Source organism: Corythoichthys intestinalis, chromosome 4 (assembly GCF_030265065.1).
Source record: "Corythoichthys intestinalis isolate RoL2023-P3 chromosome 4, ASM3026506v1, whole genome shotgun sequence".
In the NCBI taxonomy this organism is placed as follows: Eukaryota; Metazoa; Chordata; class Actinopteri; order Syngnathiformes; family Syngnathidae; genus Corythoichthys; species Corythoichthys intestinalis.
Window position 1 is genome coordinate 29,391,785 of NC_080398.1, and position 21,447 is coordinate 29,413,231.

The window sequence follows — 21,447 nt, forward strand, 5'->3', positions numbered from 1 at the left end:
TGAAATGAGAAATGAAAAAATGAGATTTCATTAATAAAATGCTTTATATTTCCCCAAAAATATTTTCTCAATTTCTTTGAATTTTTAGAGATTTTTTTTTTTTTTCCTGTGGGTTTTTTTTTTTTTAAATATATTTTGAATTTAGGATTTTCAATTTTTATATTGTATTTGTCGAATGAATTATCTTTTTGATATACTGATATATACATACACGTATATGTGCATATAAATGCAAATACAGGAATCGAAGATGTTAGCTAGACATCCAAACTTTTTTCATGAATTATTTAACAACATTAAGGTAAAAACTTGTGCTGCTTTCAGAGGTTATAAAGGGTTAAATCATACAAGGAAGTGTATCCACCTAAATGGGTGTAAAGTCCATCCGAGGAGTGAACGTATTCCCTGAATACATAGCTTCCTCAAAACGAGCTCCTGTTTTGTTTAATTTTTTTTTAACCTTTATTAGTAGTTGCAGGGTAACAAACTCAAGCAAAATGGACCCACAGCGACAAGAATCAACGGACTACATGGATGAATATGCTGAAGGTGTGTCATTTTTTCCCCAAAGACTAAATATTTGTCTTGTTTTAACATGTCAATTTAATTGTCTCTTAATAGCAGATAACGTGTACTCCAATGGCCAGGAGTCACTGAGACTGCGACGCCCTTCATCTCGAGGGTCCAATCACAACTACCCTCATTTTAATTGGAACCCGGCAGCCAACGAAATACAAGATGATGATGATGATGATGAAGTGGATGGCTATATAGATTCCGGACAGGAGCCTCGGGACCTTCGCACCATACCTCTGCCTTTGGCTCTGAAAAGGGCTGTGAGGTCTGAAACTTTTTTTGTTTTGTTTATTTAGCTGATTGGTTACCAATGGTATCACTGGACGTTCAATCCATTTTGACTGGGAGTCAAATTGGACTGGATGTCCTGCGCCGTCAATGGCAGTGAAGCATTATAACTCATTGCCAGCCATCATAGTTGAAATGGATTCTATGTCTATCACTGTCAATGGCAGTGGCTCTAAATGACTCGACTTTTGCTAAAGAATTCATTTTTATGAATAGTTTGACAAACATCAATGAAAACTGACATTAATTCATTGCCTGCCATTGACGGTGACAGAAGACCAATTAATGAGAAATTGGAAGACTGGCAGTGAATGTCCTTGTTTCAGTGCCATTGACAGCGCTATACTTTCAATCCATTTTGACCAGTCAATGAGTTAATCGGGGGTGTTTAACCCCTTTATGCCTAAATTTAAATTTACTGTAAATATACAGTATACAGTACATGCATCAAAAAACATCGGGGGAATGCAGTGCCTGACAAAAGTCTTGTCGCTTATCCATTTTGTAGAAACAATTGCTAATAACCTGACTTTTAATTATTCAATTGGTTTCAGAAATGGCTCATATGAAAGCTAAGACCCTCCCAAATGATGTTGAATGTACAAACATATATTTGTTTCTCTGAAAAAAGATTTATCATTTAATGAAGACATAAAGGTCAGATTTTGGCAAGACAAAAGTTTTGTCGCCTACAGAAAGTAGTGTGAAAATTGAACAAAAAATGTACTTGCTCATGCTCAATGATGTTCATGTCTGGTGACTGGGCTGGCCGTTCCTGGAGGATCTTGATCTTCTTTGCCTTGAGGAACTTTGAGGTAGGGATTGAAGTATGCAATGGAGCATCATCTTGCTGCAGAATTTGTCCCTTTTTATGGTTAGGAATGTAAGAGGCAGCTAAGATTTGTTGATATTTCAGACTATTTATGTTGCCTTCCACCCTGCAGATCTCTCGCACACACCCATACTGGATGTAACCCCAGACTATGTTTTTGCCACCACCAAACTTCACTGTTTTCTGAGGGAATCTCGGATCCATGCGGGCTCCAGTAGGTCTCCTGCAATATTTGTGGCGACTGTGCAGTAATTCAATGGAAGATTCATCTGAAAAATCCACCCTTTGCCACTTTTCCAGCGTCTATCCTTTTGACAGGCTGTGGGCCTTGGAAAATGCCACACGGTTTTTAAATTGTCTGCACCCTGAGAGATAAATAGTCTGAAATATCAACAAATCTTAGCTGCCCCTTACATTCCTAACCATAAAAAGGGACAAATTCTGCAGCAGGATGGTGCTCCATCGCATACTTCAATCTCTACCTCAAAGTTCCTCAAGGCAAAGAAGATCAAGATCCTCCAGCACTGGCCAGCCCAGTCACCAGACATGAAGATCATTCAGCATGTCTGGGGTAGGATGAAATAGGAAGCATGGAAGACGAAACCCAAGAATGTTGATGAACTCTGGGAGGCATGCAAGACTGCTTTCTTTGATGTTCCTGATGACCTCATCAATAAATTGTATGAATCCTTGCCGAACCGCATGGATGCAGTCCTTCAAGCCCATGGAAGTCATACAAAATATTAAATTTGGATCTCACAGCACCACTGCTTAGTTCGCTTATGTTATGTAACATATTTTTTTATTTGAAGTACATTTTTTGTTCAATTTTCACACTACTTTCTGTAGGCGACAAAAATTTTGTCTTGCCAAAATTTGACCTTTATGTCTTCATGAAACGACAAATCTTTTTTCAGTGAAACAAATATATTTTAGCTTACATATGAGCCATTTCTGAAACCAATTGAATAATTAAAAGTCATAGTTATTAGCAATTGTTTCTACAAAATGGATTAGTGACAAGACTTTTGTCAGGGACTGTACATAAGTACATCAAAATAGTAGGTGATATGTACAGTCCCTTGCAAAAGTATTCGGCCCCCTTGAACCTTGCAACCTTTCGCCACATTTCAGGCTTCAAACATAAAGATATAATTTTTTTTTGTCATGAATCAACAACAAGTGGGACACAATCGTGAAGTGGAACAAAATTTATTGGATAATTTAAACTTTTTTAACAAATAAAAAACTGAAAAGTGGGGCGTGCAATATTATTCGGCCCCCTTGCGTTAATACTTTGTAGCGCCACCTTTTGCTCCAATTACAGCTGCAAGTCGCTTGGGGTATGTTTCTATTGGTTTTGCACATCGAGAGACTGACATTCTTGCCCATTCTTCCTTGCAAAACAGCTCGAGCTCAGTGAGGTTGGATGGAGAGTGTTTGTGAACAGCAGTCTTCAGCTCTTTCCACAGATTCTCGATTGGATTCAGGTCTGGACTTTGACATGGCCATTCTAACACCTGGATACGTTTATTTTTGAACCATTCCATTGTAGATTTGGCTTTATGTTTTGGATCATTGTCCTGTTGGAAGATAAATCTCCGTCCCAGTCTCAGATCTTGTGCAGATACCAACAGGTTTTTTTCCAGAATGTTCCTGTATTTGGCTGCATCCATTTTCCCGTCAATTTTAACCATCTTCCCTGTCCCTGCTGAAGAAAAGCAGGCCCAAACCATGATGCTGCCACCACCATGTTTGACAGTGGGGATGGTGTGTTCAGGGTGATGAGCTGTGTTGCTTTTACGCCAAACATATCGTTTTGCATTGTGGCCAAAAAGTTCAATTTTGGTTTCATCTGACCAGAGCACCTTCTTCCACATGTTTGGTGTGTCTCCCAGGTGGCTTGTGGCAAACTTTAAAGGAGACTTTTTATGGATATCTTTGAGAAATGGCTTTCTTCTTGCCACTCTTCCATAAAGGCCAGATTTGTGCAGTGCACGACTGATTGTTGTCCTATGGACAGACTCCCCCACCTCAGCTGTAGATCTCTGCAGTTCATCCAGAGTGATCATGGGCCTCTTGGCTGCATCTCTGATCAGTTTTCTCCTTGTTTGAGAAGAAAGTTTGGAAGGACGGCCGGGTCTTGGTAGATTTGCAGTGGTCTGATGCTCCTTCCATTTCAATATGATGGCTTGCACAGTGCTCCTTGAGATGTTTAAAGCTTGGGAAATCTTTTTGTATCCAAATCCGGCTTTAAACTTCTCCACAACAGTATCTCAGACCTGTCTGGTGTGTTCCTTGGTTTTCATAATGCTCTCTGCACTTTAAACAGAACCCTGAGACTTTCACAGAGCAGGTGCATTTATACGGAGACTTGATTACACACAGGTGGATTCTATTTATCATCATCGGTCATTTAGGACAACATTGCATCATTCAGAGATTCTCACTGAACTTCTGGAGTGAGTTTGCTGCACTGAAAGTAAAGGGGCCGAATAATATTGCACGCTCCACTTTTCAGTTTTTTATTTGTTAAAAAAGTTTAAATTATCCAATAAATGTTGTTCCACTTCACGATTGTGTCCCACTTGTTGTTGATTCTTGACAAAAAAATTAAATTTCATATCTTTATGTTTGAAGCCTGAAATGTGGCGAAAGGTTGCAAGATTCAAGGGGGCCGAATACTTTTGCAAGGCACTGTATGTATTTTGTTTTTTTTAATTTATCATGCCATGCAAGTGTACACTATTCTCTATTTCCAGGCAGGTGCAGGAAATGCATGTGCCTGTTGCTTCCTCCACCATGACATCATGGAAACAGAGGCATCGCAAAACCCTGCAGAAAATTCAAAATAATGCCACAGAGGTCTTAAACCTCTTTATGTTATGGAGGAAGTCTTTGCAAAAGATTGGAGGTAATCATACGCTCAATTTAACTCTATATTGCCAAATGTATCACATTTGATACAAGCATTTCTGGACTTCATTACTAAAACAAAAAAAACTTTGTTTAAAACCTTATTGTGTTCAATCTCTTTAATTATATATGTTTTACCACAAGAACTACATGTAATGCTTAATGTATCATTCCAAACTTCATCTTTCTTCATCCCAACAGGTAACTTTGGTGGAGGCGTTGAGTCTTACTTCTTATTCCTCCGCTTCCTGGTTCTACTTAATTTTGTCTCCTTTCTACTCATCGCTGGGTTCGTCCTCATCCCCAGTGTCATCTTCAGATCTGTCGACACCAGCTTTGTCAACAAAACTGGTAACCACTCCATTTGACAACATTCCATGTGTGTTGTGTAAACACAGATTTTACTTGTGACCTCTTTTAAGGCTATGCACTATTACCATATTTTTCGGACTGTCAGTCGCACCTGAGTATTATTCGCACAAGCCAAAAAATGTGCAATGAAGAGGGAGAAAAAACATAAGTCGCACCGGAGTATAAGTCGCATTTTGGGGGGAAATTTATTTGATTAAAACCACCAAGAACAAACATGTCATCTTGAAAGGGAATTTAAAATACAGGTAGTCCCTGGGTTACGAATGAGTTCCGTTCCTACTCTGGCGATTTATGTTGGAATTAACCATTTAAGTACCCCTAAATACCCTCTAAATCTCAAAATAACCATCCAAAAACATGTACAGTGGTACTTCGACATACGATCGCTTCGACACACAATCCCTTCAACATCCAATGTAAAATTTGACTCGCCAATTGTTTCTACATCCAAGGACTTGTTCCAAATACAGTTTCTTTGTTTTCCTGCAAGACGGACGCACGGCGGATTTGAGAAATCAACATGGGTTCCAAGAAGGTTAGTGCAGGTGGTGAAAAAAAAGGAAAAAAGTGATGCTTACCATTGAAATGAAGGTGGAAATAATAGAAAAATATGAGCGTGGTGTGCACGTCCGTAAACTGGCTCGACAAAACGGCCGTAGAATGCCTCCGATCCTGACTGTCCTTCTCCGATCTCCGTTCGCCATTCTTTGTAAGTTAAGGTGACAATTATTATTGTGGTAACATCGCTAAAGAAACCGCCAGCTTCATTAGGTTTTTAATCATTTATTTCAGAACTTGTGCAACACAAGACGCCTACTGTCTGCCGCAGTTGACGCCAACAACAGGACATTAAAAGAGAACGTAAAATATCTACCGCACCTATCTTACTGTCACGTCAGCCACGCAGTGCGTTCAGGTACAGCACGCAGAACACATTTGCCACATTAGAAGCAAATTCGTTACATTATTACAGGTATTATCATTATTATTATTATTATTATTAAGATTTCTATGTATAATTTATTTGTTTTGCTCTGTGTAATTGTCATTTGTAATGGTTCCAGCAGTATTTACTGTGGGGCAAATAAGTATTTAGTCAACCACCAACTGTGCAAGTTCTCCTTCTTGAAAAGATTAGAGAGGCCTGTCCTGTAAATGTCAACATGGGTAAACCTCAACCATGAGAGACAGAATGTGGGGAAAAAAATCACATTGTTTGATTTTTAAAGGATTTATTTCCAAATTACAGTGGAAAATAAGTTTTTGGTCACCTACAAACAAGCAAGATTTCTGGCTGTTAAAGAGGTCTAACTTCTTCTAACGAGGTCTAACGAGGCTCCACTTGTTACCTGTGTTAATGGCACCTGTTTTAACTCATTATCGGTATAAAAGACACCTGTCCACAAGCTCAGTCAGTCAAACTCCAAACTCCACTATGGCCAAGACCAAAGAGCTGTCGAAGGACACCAGAGACAAAATTGTAGACCTGCACCAGGCTGGGAAGTCTGAATCTGCAATAGGTAAAACTCTTGGTGTAAAGAAATCAACTGTGGGAGCAATTATTAGAAAATGGAAGACATACAAGACCACTGATAATCTCCCTCGATCTGGGGCTCCATGCAAGATCTCACCCCGTGGCGTCAAAATCATAACAAGAACGGTGAGCAAAAATCCCACAACCACACGGGGGGGACCTAGTGAATGACCTACAGAGAGCTGTGACCAGAGTAACAAAGGCTACTATCAGTAACAAAATGCGCCGCCAGGGACTCAAATCCTGCCCTGCCAGATGTGTCCCCCTGCTGAAGAAAGTACACGTCCAGGCCCGTCTGCAGTTCGCTAGAGAGCATTTGGATGATCCAGAAGAGGACTGGGAGAATGTGTTATGGTCAGATGAAACCAAAATAGAACTTTTTGGTAGAAACACAGGTTCTCGTGTTTGGAAGAGAAAGAATACTGAATTGCATCCGAAGAACACCATACCCACTGTGAAGCTTGGGGGTGGAAACATCATGCTTTGGGGCTGTTTTTCTGCAAAAGGACCAGGACGACTGATCTGTGTAAGGGAAAGAATGAATGGGGCCATGTATCGAGAGATTTTGAGTGAAAATCTCCTTCCATCAGCAAGGGCATTGAAGGTGAGCCGTGGCTGGGTCTTTCAGCATGACACTGATCCCAAACACACAGCCAGGGCAACAAAGGAGTGGCTTCGTAAGAAGCATTTCAAGGTGCTGGAGTGGCCTAGCCAGTCTCCAGATCTCAACCCCATAGAAAATCTGTGGAGGGAGTTGAAAGTCCGTGTTGCCCAACGACAGCCCCAAAACCTCACTGCTCTAGAGGAGATCTGCATGGAGGAATGGGCCAAAATACCAGCAACAGTGTGTGAAAAGCTTGTGAAGAGTTACAGAAAACGTTTGGCCTCCTTTATTGCCAACAAAGGGTACATAACAAAGTATTGAGATCAACTTTTGGTATTGACCAAATACTTATTTTCAACCACAATTTGCAAATAAATTCTTTAAAAGTAACAAAATGTGATTTTCTGTTTTTTTTTCTCCACATTCTGTCTCTCATGGTTTAGGTTTACCCATGTTGACAATTACAGGCCTCTCTAATGTTTTCAAGTGGGAGAAGTTGCGCAATTAGTGGTTGACTAAATACTTATTCGCCCCACTGTATTTATTTAGTGTATGTTTTTAAGCTGTGGAATAAATTAGTGATTCTCATGGGAAAATCCTGCTCGACATACGACAATTTCGACTTACAAACAAGGTCCTGGAACGAATCAACTTCGTACGTAGAGGTACCACTGTATGATACGTCATTGTACTGTCCTCGCTAAGATGTTGGAGCCAAGGCCTAGCTAGACGGCGAGCTAAACTCTGAAATGACGATGTCAGACGTCTGTGTGGTTTGCTGCTCATGACATCAACCTTTGCAGAAAGAGACTAAAATAAAAATTAAATCACTTTTCTTCTTTAATAACAGCAGTTCAAAGCTGCATTTATAACTAACAGCTGATACAGCAATCACAATCCACACAAATGATTAGCATGTATCAGTTAGGGTCCGCACATTTTCGAAAACAATCACATAAACTCGCCCCAAGTATTCTACCACAATTGAAAATGCAAAATAAACAGTACAAAAGGTATTATATACAGGTGTTTCCTGTGTGGATGCTTCACACGCAACAAATGTGCTTCCAGCTGGAATCTTTCCTCTCTCTCACTCGGCTGCGCGACTTCTTCGTGTGCACAAATGCGTTCGTCTTCGTGTGTACATGCGTTCTTACTCGTGTGTGGAGCTACTACCTGGTCTACTCTTCCTCTGCCAAAATAAAACCATGCATTACAAAACAAGAGTCAACTTTATAAAAAAAAAAACAAATGGGGGCAAAATGGCGGATGACACTCCAGCGACGGAAAGTCGAAATCAGAATGCAGGATTCAGTTTTCTTTTCGGTGCCATTTTTTTCAGTCCTTCTCAGTTTTTTATTTATTTTTATAAATTACCGCGAGTATTGAAACACAGGCCTTGAGCACCCTCTTGTGGTTTCGTGCGAAAATAACTTATGAAATGATGGATACCGTATTGGCCCAAATATAAGACTATGTTTTTTGCATTGAAATAATGGAAATAAGACTGCAAAGTGGGGGTCGTCTTATATTTGCGGTCTAGACATTATACCCATTCACGACGCTAGATGGCGCCAGATATAATTGAAGCGATGTTCTGTCATGACAGATCTCAGCTGCTCTCAAGTTTAACCAGTTTGCATTATTTTATTGCAATGTTTTTCCTTATTCAGATTTGTTTCAAGACTAGTTACAATTAGACTTCACTTTGATGGTTAATACAGTTATTACAATTTTGTTGTTTTATCACAATAGATTGGTTTATTTACATTTCAAAAACCAGAAGCCATTCATTTACAAATGTAACATTTAAATGTTCAGATATTAAGATTTGAATGAGGCAAAATAACATGCTTTTTCTCTCAAATATGTTGGTATAATCATTTGTTTCAGATGTACTATAATTATTTTCTGTATAAAAATTAATTTGGTGTTCAAAAAGTCTTTTTTCATACTTGAGTCTTGAAAATGAGGGGGTCGTCTAATAATCAGGGGTGTCTTGTATTCAGGCCAATACGGTAATGTCTTAATAATTTCACACATAAATTGCTCTAAACTATGAAAAAAAACTGCGATTTATAGTCCAAAAAATGCGGTAGTAATCTTATTTTCCAGGGCCCGAGGAATGCATGGAATACGATCCTAATCCTCAAGTCTTAGCCGTGTTCTATAATTACATCCTTGACTTCCTTTCGGGAACGGTGAGAAACTCAAGTGACTCTATACAACGTTGTCTTTTAAGATGATCATTTTTCTTTCCATTAATTCAGGGCTTCATGGAGTATTCATACCTGTTTTATGGCTACTACAGCAACACGCTAGTACGCGACACCAACTTCTCCTACAACATCCCGCTAGCCTACCTTTTCACCGTTGTCTTCTTCTTTGCGTTTTGCCTCATCTGCATCATGGCTAGGTCAGTTGCTCAACAAACGAATAGAATGCATACCTTCAAGTATTTACTGGACTCACTTTGCAGGATGGGGACAGCTGCTCGAGTTGCCGTGGCGACGGGAGGCAGCGCTGTTGGCGACTACAGCGCCATCGTGTTCACGGGATGGGACTATGGTTGCCTGGGAGACCAAGCGACCAAGCTGAAGCAGAAGAATATTCATTACCGGTTACAGGTCAGGGACACTCAAACCACTCATTATAATGCCTAGTTAGTGACCATTAGCAACGTATTAGGGTTGGCAGCGATCATTTGCATCTATTGCCGTCAATGGCAGCCAATGAATCAATAGTTAGGAATGTAAATCATCAATTTCATGACGATGCAATGTCAATTTGAAAAAAAAATAATAATAATATTTATTGATATTAAAAAAAAAAAAAAAAAAAAAAAACACCTCAAAGGGAACCTCGGACTTAAAGACTTGTAAGCTCTAATAAGCCACAATTGTTGTCTTTTACAAAAGTATCTTAAAACACATATATTATTGCCATTGATTTGAAAATCTGTTATGTTTAATATATGTTTTGCCCTATGGAGGGTGCCATGTTTTACGCACGCAATGCAAATTGGGGGTGATGGCGCAGTTGGACTGGACTGGGATAGTAGCTGTGCTAGCTAGCAAGCGAAGCTAGTATGAGGACTGGCATTATTTTATCACATTCTGCTGCTGGTCAGATTGTTTTGTTACAAAGCTGTGGGATGAGTTCCCAACGTCGTACCTGCATCCAATTCCAACTAATCAGCAGTGCCTTTAAACCGATCCTAGGCGGCTTGCCGAGATATTGACTTGTTGCCATTTGACAGTTTGTCTATTCCTTCGTTGCTAGTTGCATCATTGCCTTGTTTTTTTTCATTTGTCTGCGTATCACCTCGGTTTTCCTTCGTGTCTTTTTTTTTTAAATTGATGCCGACCTATGCCGTTCTCTAATTCCAGCCGAAATTACGGGCGCCATAAAGTCGAAACATCGTAGTTCGAGGACATCGTTAACCAAGGGCTCTCTCTATTTGTAAAACTAGAGGAGCACTCTGAGAGTGGATTTCCAAATTCAAGGCATCCATCATATTTCTGACCTCTTCGACCCCTATCTTCTCATCATATCTAATCCGTTATCAATTGTTTTTTGTTTATACTGGAGTGCCACGTCCAATTTCGTTGTTCACAATGTTCTGTTGTTGACAACGACAATAAAGACCTATTCTATTCTATTCTATTCTATTCTATTCTATTCTATTCTTTGTCATCGCAAAATTCCTTTTCTCACCACAGTGACCTTTGACCACATTACCGCAAAATTTGATCACCTCTTCTGTGTCTTATTACAAACACATCCCGCACATTTGATAATAATCATTTTCATTCAATCATAGATATGAACGTAAAACAGTCTCGATTCTTGGTTAAAAGCAAAAAAACGGGCAGTTAGCATTTACCGTATTGGCCCGAATACAAGACAGTGTGTTTTTTGCATTGAAATAAGACTGAAAAAGTGGGGGTCGTCTTATATTCGCGGTCTAGACATTATACCCATTCACGACGCTAGATGGTGCCAGATATCATTGAAGTGATGTTCTTTCATGACAGATCTCAGCTACTCTCGAGTTTAACCAGTTTGCATTATTTTATTGCAATGTTTTTCCTTATTCAGATTTGTTTCAAGACTACAGTTACAGTTAGACTTCACATTGATGGTTAATGCAGTTATTGCAATTTTGTTGTTTTATCACAATAGATTGGTTTATTTACATTTCAGAAACCAGAGGCGTATTCATTTACAAATGTGATTGCACTTTAGTTTACATATTTAAATGTTCAGGTATTAAGATTTGAATGAGGCAAAATAACATGCTTTTTCTCTCAAGATATATTGTTATAATCATTTGTTTCGGATGTACTGTAATTATTTTCTGTATAAAAATTAATTTGGTGTTCAAAAAGTCTTTTTTCAAACTTCAGTCTTGAAAAGGAGGGTGTCGTCTTATAATCAGGGCCGTCTTATATTCGGGCCAATACGGTAACACAAGGGACTTTGATCGATGCATCGTTACACAGCTAGGAAGCGCTTTTTTTACTGCTACCTTGTGTTGTCCTACTGGTTTGTTGCGTTTAGGTGGACTTGGAGGAGCAGTTTTTGAAGAAAAAGGCAGCTGCTCTGACCACGAGTCAAAAAATAGTCTTGTACGCCCTGCGCATCGTCATGGGTATTGTTGCTTTGGGGCTCATCGGTGCTGCCTGTTTCGGGATCTTTGAGGCGACTGTTTTCAGTCAGGTAAACACCCATGACTGGCCATTATATTGACAAATACCGTCATTGTTTATTTGGTTGATTTCTCACACCACAGGGGAAGAGTGGTCAACCGGGGATTCTGGGATTGATTTTTGAGTATCTACCCTCCATTGTGATCACCGCCGGAAACTTCCTGGTGCCTTTCCTCTGTGACCAGATTGCCCTTATTGAGCGATATCGACCTAGCACCACAGTCATACTGGCTCTGCTAAGGTGCAAGCAGCACATTTGGGGATTTGAGACTTGGCGACAATTTATAGTTTGTCTATGTCTGCTATGTCAAGGCTAGGTGTCTATACTTAGGACATGTAGCAAAACATATTACGTTTAAGTCAAACTAATCCCACTCAAGCAATAAGACACCTGAGTATGTGCCCTTGTGGTTGTCAGTGTGGGGAAAAAAAGCAAATATAAATTGCCAAGCTCGGGAGAAAGTGGAATTTATAGTCTGGATAATATAGTATTTGAAGAGAAATGTGTCTCTTATATTCAGGGCAGTGTTCCTTCGCCTTGTGAGCTTGGGAGTTCTGCTGTTCACTCTGTGGGGTCAGATCACATGCCAGACAGACAAAACCAAGTGTGACGTGTGCCAGTACAACCATGAGGAGTACCCGGTAAGCATGCAAAAACAACACATGACATAAATATCATCTGAATCAATGTAATCTGAAAACATAAGTAGGACTGACTTGTTTACTCCTAGGCAGAGATTCAGGCACGGTTATTTGTATCCAAAATCTCGTTTTCTGGGGCTTAGATCACTGAAAGATGTTTTTTTTTAAAGGGATCAAATGCTATAATATTAATTACTCGTGTTTATTTGATTGTCGTTATACTTTTCAGTATTTTTTCTTGTACTAGAGTGTTTTACTTGTACTAGAGTTTTTTTCACGCAATGGTTCTAGGGTAATGTTTTAGTTTGTTGCTTTTGTGCTGAGGTATTATTTCCAAATTCCACATCGTTCTCCCCAAAAGGAGCGCAGTTATTTTTTTCCCCTCCCTCACCCACCCAAGGAATCGTGAGCCTTCTTACAGTCATTTGTTTTTCCTTTTCCACCAAAGAAATATTGACCACCTCATCCAGCCTATTGTTTTCCATTGTACACCCGAGGAAGAGTGACCCCTCATGAATTCTTTTGTTTTCCCTTTTCCACCCAAGGAATGGTGACCTCTCATCCACCCTCTTGTTTTCCCTTTTTCCGCTCTAGAAATAGTGACACCTCTCCTGCCCTCTTCTTTTCCCTTTCCCAGCCAAGAAATAGTGACACCCTTAACCATCGTTTTGTTTTCCCTTTTCCTCCTGAGGGGTAGTGACCCCTAATGAATTCTTTCGTTTTCCTTTTTCCACCCAAGGAGTAGTGACCTCTCATCTAGCCTTTTGTTTTCCCTTTCTCCAACCTAGAAGTAGTGATGCTAAATCTACCCTTTTGTTTTTCCCTCATCTACCCAAGGAACAGTGATCCCTCATGTACCTTTTGTTTTCCCTTTTCCAACCAAGGAATACTGACCCCTCATCCACGCTCTTGTTTTCCCTTTTTCTGCTCTAGAAATAGTGACACCTCTTCTGCCCTCTTGTTTTCCCTTTTCCAGCCAAGAAATAGTGACACCCTTATCCATCATTTTGTTTTCCCTTTTCCTCCTGAGGAGTAGTGATCCCTCATGAATTATTTTGTTTTCCCTTTTCCACCCAAGGAGTAGTGACCTCTCATCTAGCCTTTTGTTTTCCCTTTCTCGAACCTAGAAGTAGTGATGCTAAATCCACCCTTTTGTTTTTCCCTCATTCACCCAAGGAATAGTGATCCTTCATATAGCCTTTTGTTTTTCCCTTTTTCCACCCTAAAAATAGTGACATCTCTTCCATCCTCTTGTTTTCCCTTTTTCCACCCGAGAAATAGTGACATCCCTTCCATCCTCCTGTTTTCACTTTTCCAGCCAAGAAATGGTGACCTGCTCATCCAGCCTTTTGTTTTCCCTTTTCCACCCAAGGAATAGTGACCCATAGTCTAGAGTTTTGTTTTCCCTTTCTCCACCCTTGAAGTAGTAACGCTAAAACCAGACTTTTATTTTTCCCTTATCCATCAAAGGAATAGTGATTCCTCATTCACCCTTTTGTTTTCCTTTTTCCACTCTAGAAATAGTGACACCTCTTCCACCCTTTTGTTTTTCCTTTTCCAGCCAAAAAATGGTGACCCTCCCCCATCCATCATTTTGTTTTCCCTTTTCCACCCAATGAAAAGTGACCCCCTCATATAGCCTTTTGCTTTCCCTTGCTCCACCCTAGAAGTAGTGACACTTCATCAACCTGCTTGTTTTTCCCTCATCCACCCAAGGAATAGTGATCCCTCTTTCACCATTTTGTTTTCCCTTTTCCATCCAATGAATAACTGACCCCTCACAGCCTTCTTGTTTTCCCCTTTCCACCCAAGGAATAGTTACCCTTCATCTACTTACTTCTTTTCCCTTTTCTACCAAATGAACAGTGAAAGCTTATGTCTCGTTTCTTGGGCGAGTTGTCACTGAAAAGTTAATTTTCCCATTGTAGGATAAATAAAATAAAATGATAATCTTATTTGTACCTCTTCTGAGGTACCAGTTAGTGCGAATGCTTTTTCTCTCTCTTGGCAAATCTGTAGTTATCTTACTAGTAAATTTTGTATTTGTCAACATTTTAAGATTTCTTGTGTCATGTTTTTGCCAGTGCTGGGAAACACGAGTGGGGCAAGAAATGTACAAGCTAGCACTCTTCGATCTCATCGTCACCGTTGGTATGCTAGCATTGGTGGAGTTTCCACGGAGGTAAACTTTAACAAAAAAATGAACACCTGTCCCATGTGCATTTACTGTTTCACTCTTGTGGTTGTTTCCAGGATACTGGTGGACAACTGGTCCAACAAGGTGGCTCGGTGGATTGGTCGACAGGAGTTTGTCGTGTCCGCCAACGTGCTGGGCTTAGTTTATGGCCAGACTGTGGTCTGGATTGGGGCTCTCTTCTGCCCTCTGCTGCCCGCCATTAACACAGTCAAATTTGTCATCCTCTTCTACTGCAAGAAGGTAACCGGCACAACTCGGCACGAGTTCATGGAACACCTTTTTGTGTATTTAGTTATACTACTTAAATCCCATTAACACCCCCTCAGGTCACACTTTTCCAGAACTGTCGCCCTGCGCTCAAGACCTTCCGTTCCACCACCTCCACTTTTGTCTTCCTGGTGGTGCTCCTCTTTGGATGGGCCATGGCCACTCTGGTTATGATATACAGTGTTGCAGCGTAAGTAGCAACCATTGTTACTACGCGTTATTCTTTACTGCGCTATACAGTATAACACAATGTAGTACATACAGTGGGGCAAATAAGTATTTAGTCAACCACTAATTGTGCAAGTTCTACCACTTGAAAATATTAGAGAGGCCTGTAATTGTCAACATGGGTAAACCTCAACCATGAGAGACAGAATGTTAAAAAAAAACAACAACAAAAAACAGAAAATCACATTGTTTGATTTTTAAAGAATTTTTTTGCAAATCATGGTGGAAAATAAGTATTTGGTCAATACCAAAAGTTCATCTTAATACTTTGTTATGTACCCTTTGTTGGCAATAACGGAGGCCAAACGTTTTCTGTAACTCTTCAAAAGCTTTTCACTTATTGTTGCTGGTATTTTGGCCCATTCCTCCATGCAGATCTCCTCTAGAGCAGTGATGTTTTGGGGCTGTCGTTGGGCAACACGGACTTTCAACTCCCTCCACAGATTTTCTATGGGGTTGAGATCTGGGGACTGGCTAGGCCACTCCAGGACCTTGAAATGCTTCTTACGAAGCCACTTCTTTGTTGCCCTGGCTGTGTGTTTGGGATCATTGTCATGCTGAAAGACCCAGCCACGTCTCATCTTCAATGCCCTTGCTGATGGAAGGAGATTTTCTCTCAAAATCTCTCGATACATTGCCCCATTCATTCTTTCCTTTACACAGATCAGTCGTCCTGGTCCCTTTGCAGAAAAACAGCCCTAAAGAGTGATGTTTCCACCCCCATGCTTCACAATGGGTATGGTGCAATTCAGTATTCTTTTTCCTGCAAACACGAGAACCTGTGTTTCTACCAAGAAGTTCTATTTTGGTTTCATCTGACCATAAAACATTCTCCCAGTCCTCCTCTGGATCATCCAAATGCTCTCTAGCGAACCGCAGACTGGCCTGGACGTGTACTTTCTTCAGCAGGGGGACATGTCTGGCAGTGCAGGATTTGAGTCCCTGGCGGCGCATTGTGTTACTGATAGTAGCCTTTGTTACTGTGGACCCAGCTCTCTGTAGGTCATTCACTAGGTCCCCCCTTGTGGTTCTGGGATTTTTGCTCACCGTTCTTATTATCGTTTTGACGCAACAGGGTGAGGAGGGAGTTGAAAGTCCGTGTTGCCCAACGACAGCCCCAAAACATCACTGCTCTAGAGGAGATCTGCATGGAGGAATGGGCCAAAATACCAGTAACAGTGTGTGAAACGCTTGTGAAGAGTTACAGAAAACGTTTGACCTCCGTTATTGCCAACAAAGGGTGCATAACAAAGTATTTCGATTAACTTTTGGTATTGAGCAAATGTTTTTTTTTCCACCATGATTTGCAAATAAATTCTTTAACAATCAAACAATGTAATTTTCTTTTTTTTTCTTCCACATTCTGTCTCTCATGGTTGATGTTTACCCATGTTGACAATTACAGGCCTCTCTAATATTTTCAAGTGGGAGAACTTGCACCATTAGTGGTTGACTAAATACTTATTTGTCCCACTGTAGTTGAAAATCCATGTTTGTTTTTTTTCTCGAACAGAATCCGTCCATCTTTCGGATGCGGGCCTTTCCGCTTCTTCCCCTACATGTGGGACATCATTCCGACATCTTTCGAACGCCTCTCAGAAGTCACCAAAGAGTTTCTCTTCTTCATTGGATCCCAGGCCTTTTCCATTCCTCTATTTGCCTTGTCTTGGTCAGTAAAAGTTCTGCAGTAAATGATGAATAGACGATCCTTAAATATCCACTGCTTCTTTTTGCCACCCCTACAGCGTAGTGATGTGTTATTTCATCGCTCTGGCTGCTGTTTATGGGAAAAGTGTTGCTTTACTCAGAAATCAACTCAAACAGGTATATTAGGATCAATGTACTTTTTTCTTTAACAGTTTAAGTCTTGTTGATCTTGATGGTTTGTGTTTGGACTTTTTCTTACAGGAGGGCCGCGATAAGCAGTTCTTGGTCAAACAGATAGAGAAGCTGAGTCGTCAACTTCAGATACCAACAAGAGATTTTGCGTGACAAATCTTTTCCCCCATTGTGGATTAATTTATTCCACTTAATATAGCTATAAAAACTGACTTATTTTTTTACTTCATATGAGTGCAATGTGTTGAGATGGCTATCCATTCATGCATCGATTTTTCTATAGCTTTAGTCTGTGGGTGATTTGGATCCCATTCCAAATTAATTTTGGCGAGGATGGCGTTTGAAGACAAACAAGCATTCAAAATCGTAGTCAAATATGTGAGCAATTTAGAGTCACGTGCATATGTAATAAGACAAAAAAAAATCTGGAAGCAAAGGAAAAACATGCTAATACCACAAGGAATGACCGCAAAAGATATTGCTGTACCATATTGGCCCGAATATAAGATGGTGTTTTTTGCATTGAAATAAGACTGAAAAAGTGGGGGTCGTCTTATATTCGCGGTCCAGACATTATATCCATTCACGACGCTAGATGGCGCCAGATATCATTGAAGCGATGTTCTGTCATGACAGATGTCAGCTACTCTCAAGTTTAACCAGTTTGCATTATTTTATTGCAATGTTTTTCCATATTCAGATTTGTTTCAAGACTACAGTTACAGTTAGACTTCACTTTGATGGTTAATGCAGTTGTTGCAATTTTGTTGTTTTATCACAATAGATTGGCTTATTTACATTTCAAAAACCAGAAGCCATTCATTTACGAATGTGATTGCTCTTTAGTTTACATATTTAAATTTTCAGATATTAAGATTAGAATGAGGCAAAATAACATGCTTTTTCTCCCAAATATATTGTTGTAATCATTTGTTTCAGATGTACTGTAATTATTTTCTGTATAAAAATTAATTTGGTGTTCAAAAAGTCTTTTCTCAAACTTGAGTCTTGAAAAAGAGGGGGTCGTCTTATAATCAGGGCCGTCATATATTCGGGCAAATATGGTAATTGAATCCAGCATATGCTGTTTTTTGTACTAGCAAAATCAATACTCGTTAATTCAAAAAGAATGAAAATCCCCATCTTGTAACTATACCAATGTCAAAATCACACAAGCATAATTAGTCCCCCTTTTTCAAGTTACACGTACACGTTTACTGTTCTCTCCCTGATTACGCTCATGGCATTTTCAGAAAAAATATTGCACTTCCAACACACAAGATTCCAAACTTTTTGTGAGTAGTGGACAATCATGCTTTTTTTTTTAAATAAAAAATGTCCTTATGACTTTGTGACTCTTGTTAAAGGTTATAACCTTTTTTAAAAATTGTTATTATTGGAATAATTTTCACACATAAACACACTACATTAAAATAAAGAAATATATATTTTAGGTTTTACTTCATGATTGACGTACTGTATGTGGCCGCTCTTCCTACTGGACCCAAACGTGTATAAAGTTTTTAATTTGTTGTATAGGGGAGCTACTTGGCACTGCTGATTTACAGGAGACATCGACATATTATATATTTTTATGACTGTTGAGGTGCTGTTCGTGTGTAGTTTTTGTTTCGTATGTACAGTATATCCAGTAGGTCCTTTTTGTTTTTCTTTTTCATTTTGGTTTCAGGGGGTACTATCCCCTCATACATTCCATTTCTTTTTTTTTTTTTCATTTCATTCGTTCATTTCAGGCCATGATTGTCCTTGTCAAGACAGCAAATATATACAGCTCATATAACAAAAAAGAGCAGCAAAACAAATGAAGCAACATTGCAATATCAACTACACGCCTGAAAAGGAACAGGAAGAAAAAAATTAACTTTTGGTTTCTGTTTCGTATGTATAGGTCCTTTTTGTCTTTTTTTTCTTTTGGTTTCAGGCGGTTTTGTCACTCATACATTACGGTCACACAGGTTAAGAGTTTGATCCAATTGCTGAAGATGTATGCGAAATTAAACTTCTGTGAATGGAAAACAATTTTTAAAAAATGTTGAACAAAAAACATATATGGTGGATGAAGGAATTTAGTCCTCCCAGCCCAAACTGCACGGGGAGGCCGGCAACAGAACGGAAATGTGCTCCGTCGCTGACTCCCCCGAGGAGCCAGGCTAAGGAGGAAGCTAAACTCCGCGCGTTCCTGTGTTAACCCTTTGCACACTGACTCCATGTTTCAAAAGCTTGAAGAACACTCGCCGAAAACAGGTTGACAATTTATTCGTCGACAATGGTCAAAGACAAGGCAAAAACAGACGACGGAGGGACAATTCTGGATCCAAAACAAGGCTACATGTTTCCGAGCAGAAGAAAATCTGTCTTATCTCAGTGTCCAGTCTTTTTGAAGTCTTTGCTGACGCGGGTCTCGTCGAAGGCGTTTCTGGGCGTTGCTTTGGGGCCGCCCCCGCTGTGGCCGGTTTTGGGCGGTTTAGGTTCGTGCGCGGATTGGGACGCCCGCTATCAACTTTGCTGTCCGGGCTGGTGGTGCTTGTTTTAGGACAAAGCGCTTTGTCCTTGGAGTTTGCTGAGAGCAGATTCCCCGAGTATGTGCGTCACTCTTGTGATAAGACGGCATTGTGTATCTCTATTTCTTCCCATTAAACTATGGTGTGCTATTTATTTTATATTAGTAGTGTAGTCCTACCGTAAATATGAAAATGATACACATTTCCTGATTAATTATATTACGTGTGTTAGCCTAATGCAAACAGTTAGACGGTGCCTACGAAAACCTGTACCATATGTATGTGTTAGACTATATATGTGTTAGACTAATGCAAACAGTTATATGGTGTGTGCGATGACGATATCGTTTCCCCTTCATGGAAAACACAGACAAGACTGAAAAAGCAGTTTCTGCTCATGTGCGCCTCTTTAAAATAAGCCAAAACAACAGTTGTGTTTAATAGAACAATATGTCTATATGCTGCCATAGCAGATTCATGGCGCATTAAGCCCCCGAACTATTTTTAGTTTGTCCGTTTTACCCTGGAAAACCCCGTATACAGACGTCGCGCAATGGCTTGTTTCAACCCAGCCATAAAACGAAGGTAATTCATTATAATTATTAATTAAAATGGCTCTCATTTCTAGCTTAGAATCATTAATTGATTTCTAATGTTTTGTTTAAAAAAAAAAAAACGACTAAAAAAATTATTCACACGCATATTTTAAACTTTTAAACGTATAATGTCACAATGAAAAAGATAGCGTCTGTAAAAAAGTCACGGATATCTACCTCATAACTATCGCTTGATTGTATATTTTTGTTACTGTCGCATTTTCTCCGATATTTTAGATGATAAATAATCGATCCAAACAAAGGAAAATTGAAAAAAAAAAACATTTAAAAGGGTGAATATATGAAAAAGAAAATCTCGACCACTTCTTGATGTCTGCGATTTCTGCATCACGACCCTTGTTATATTACCATGTTTCACCCAAAAAATCCCTAATAAATCCAGCTGTGGCCATTCATAGCGGTGTCTTGACACTCAGTGATACATGCTACATAGAGTTTTTGGATCGAAACATGGTAAGTACGCGATAATATCTCGTTAAAGTCATGGCGTTTTTTATTCGGTTCTTTTATGCTCTCACCTTCAGATAGGGTTTTGCTGTTTAATTAAAAAAAAAAATTTTTTATGCCCTCCTGTTTCAAAATTTTTCTTCCCCCAGAAAATCGAGATTTTAAGCTTTCCAATGATATATCACACATGCATTTCGGGCAATTTTGAAAGTTGGCCAAATTGGGGATCTCAGAGCGGAACTTCAAGTCACCTCAGTGTTTTCCGCCATATACATATGTGATCATCTATGTACAGTACATAGAGGAGATGGTCAGACAATATTTTGCTAAATAATTTCTTCCCAACACACACACACAAATCAACTCTTGTGGTTGGGAGACAACTGACTGTGATTATACACTTAGCCAGTAGGTGGTACCATGCACACATGAAGCTCCGAGAAATGAACCCTTTCTCGAACCAATTGGTTTAAGTGGTTCAATGCTTCAAGACTGATGAGGCTTCATCTCACCATCACGAGAACTTGTAGGACATTTCTGGGTCACTTCCTGTAGATTTTGTGGCTCTTTTGGTTTTGAGTCACTGGCTGTTGGTATGAGGTCATTTTTTTCGTACTGAAAATGAATGGTGGTACTTTTTTTAAAATTTTCCCTGGGGCAAAAATTGTATACAACCCATGCCTTGATTTCCTTATTTTTAAATGTGTAAGTTACGTTAATTGGATTAAAAAAATTAAGAAGATAAATTTTAAGATTTCAATACTCAAATGTTTTGCCATCGCGTAAGCCATTGGTCTTTTTTGTCGGAAAAATACGTATTTTTGTAAAAAGAAGGGGTGAAATCGAAAGAGTCT

At 39.5% G+C, this 21,447-nt stretch overlaps 1 protein-coding gene across 1 annotated transcript; it reads left to right on the forward strand.

Annotated features, from left to right (window-relative positions):
• The first annotated feature begins 247 nt into the window (after positions 1-247).
• Positions 248-18,308, forward strand: tmc4 (transmembrane channel-like 4). The gene is made up of 15 exons (XM_057834413.1): positions 248-841; positions 4,459-4,610; positions 4,814-4,963; positions 9,238-9,323; positions 9,393-9,538; positions 9,602-9,749; positions 11,686-11,844; positions 11,918-12,075; positions 12,356-12,476; positions 14,561-14,658; positions 14,730-14,913; positions 15,000-15,130; positions 16,682-16,837; positions 16,914-16,992; positions 17,077-18,308. The coding sequence occupies exons 1-15, from the start codon at positions 369-371 to the stop codon at positions 17,158-17,160; spliced, it is 2,325 nt and encodes a 774-aa protein (XP_057690396.1). The 5' UTR covers positions 248-368; the 3' UTR covers positions 17,161-18,308.
• The last annotated feature ends 3,139 nt before the right edge of the window (positions 18,309-21,447 follow it).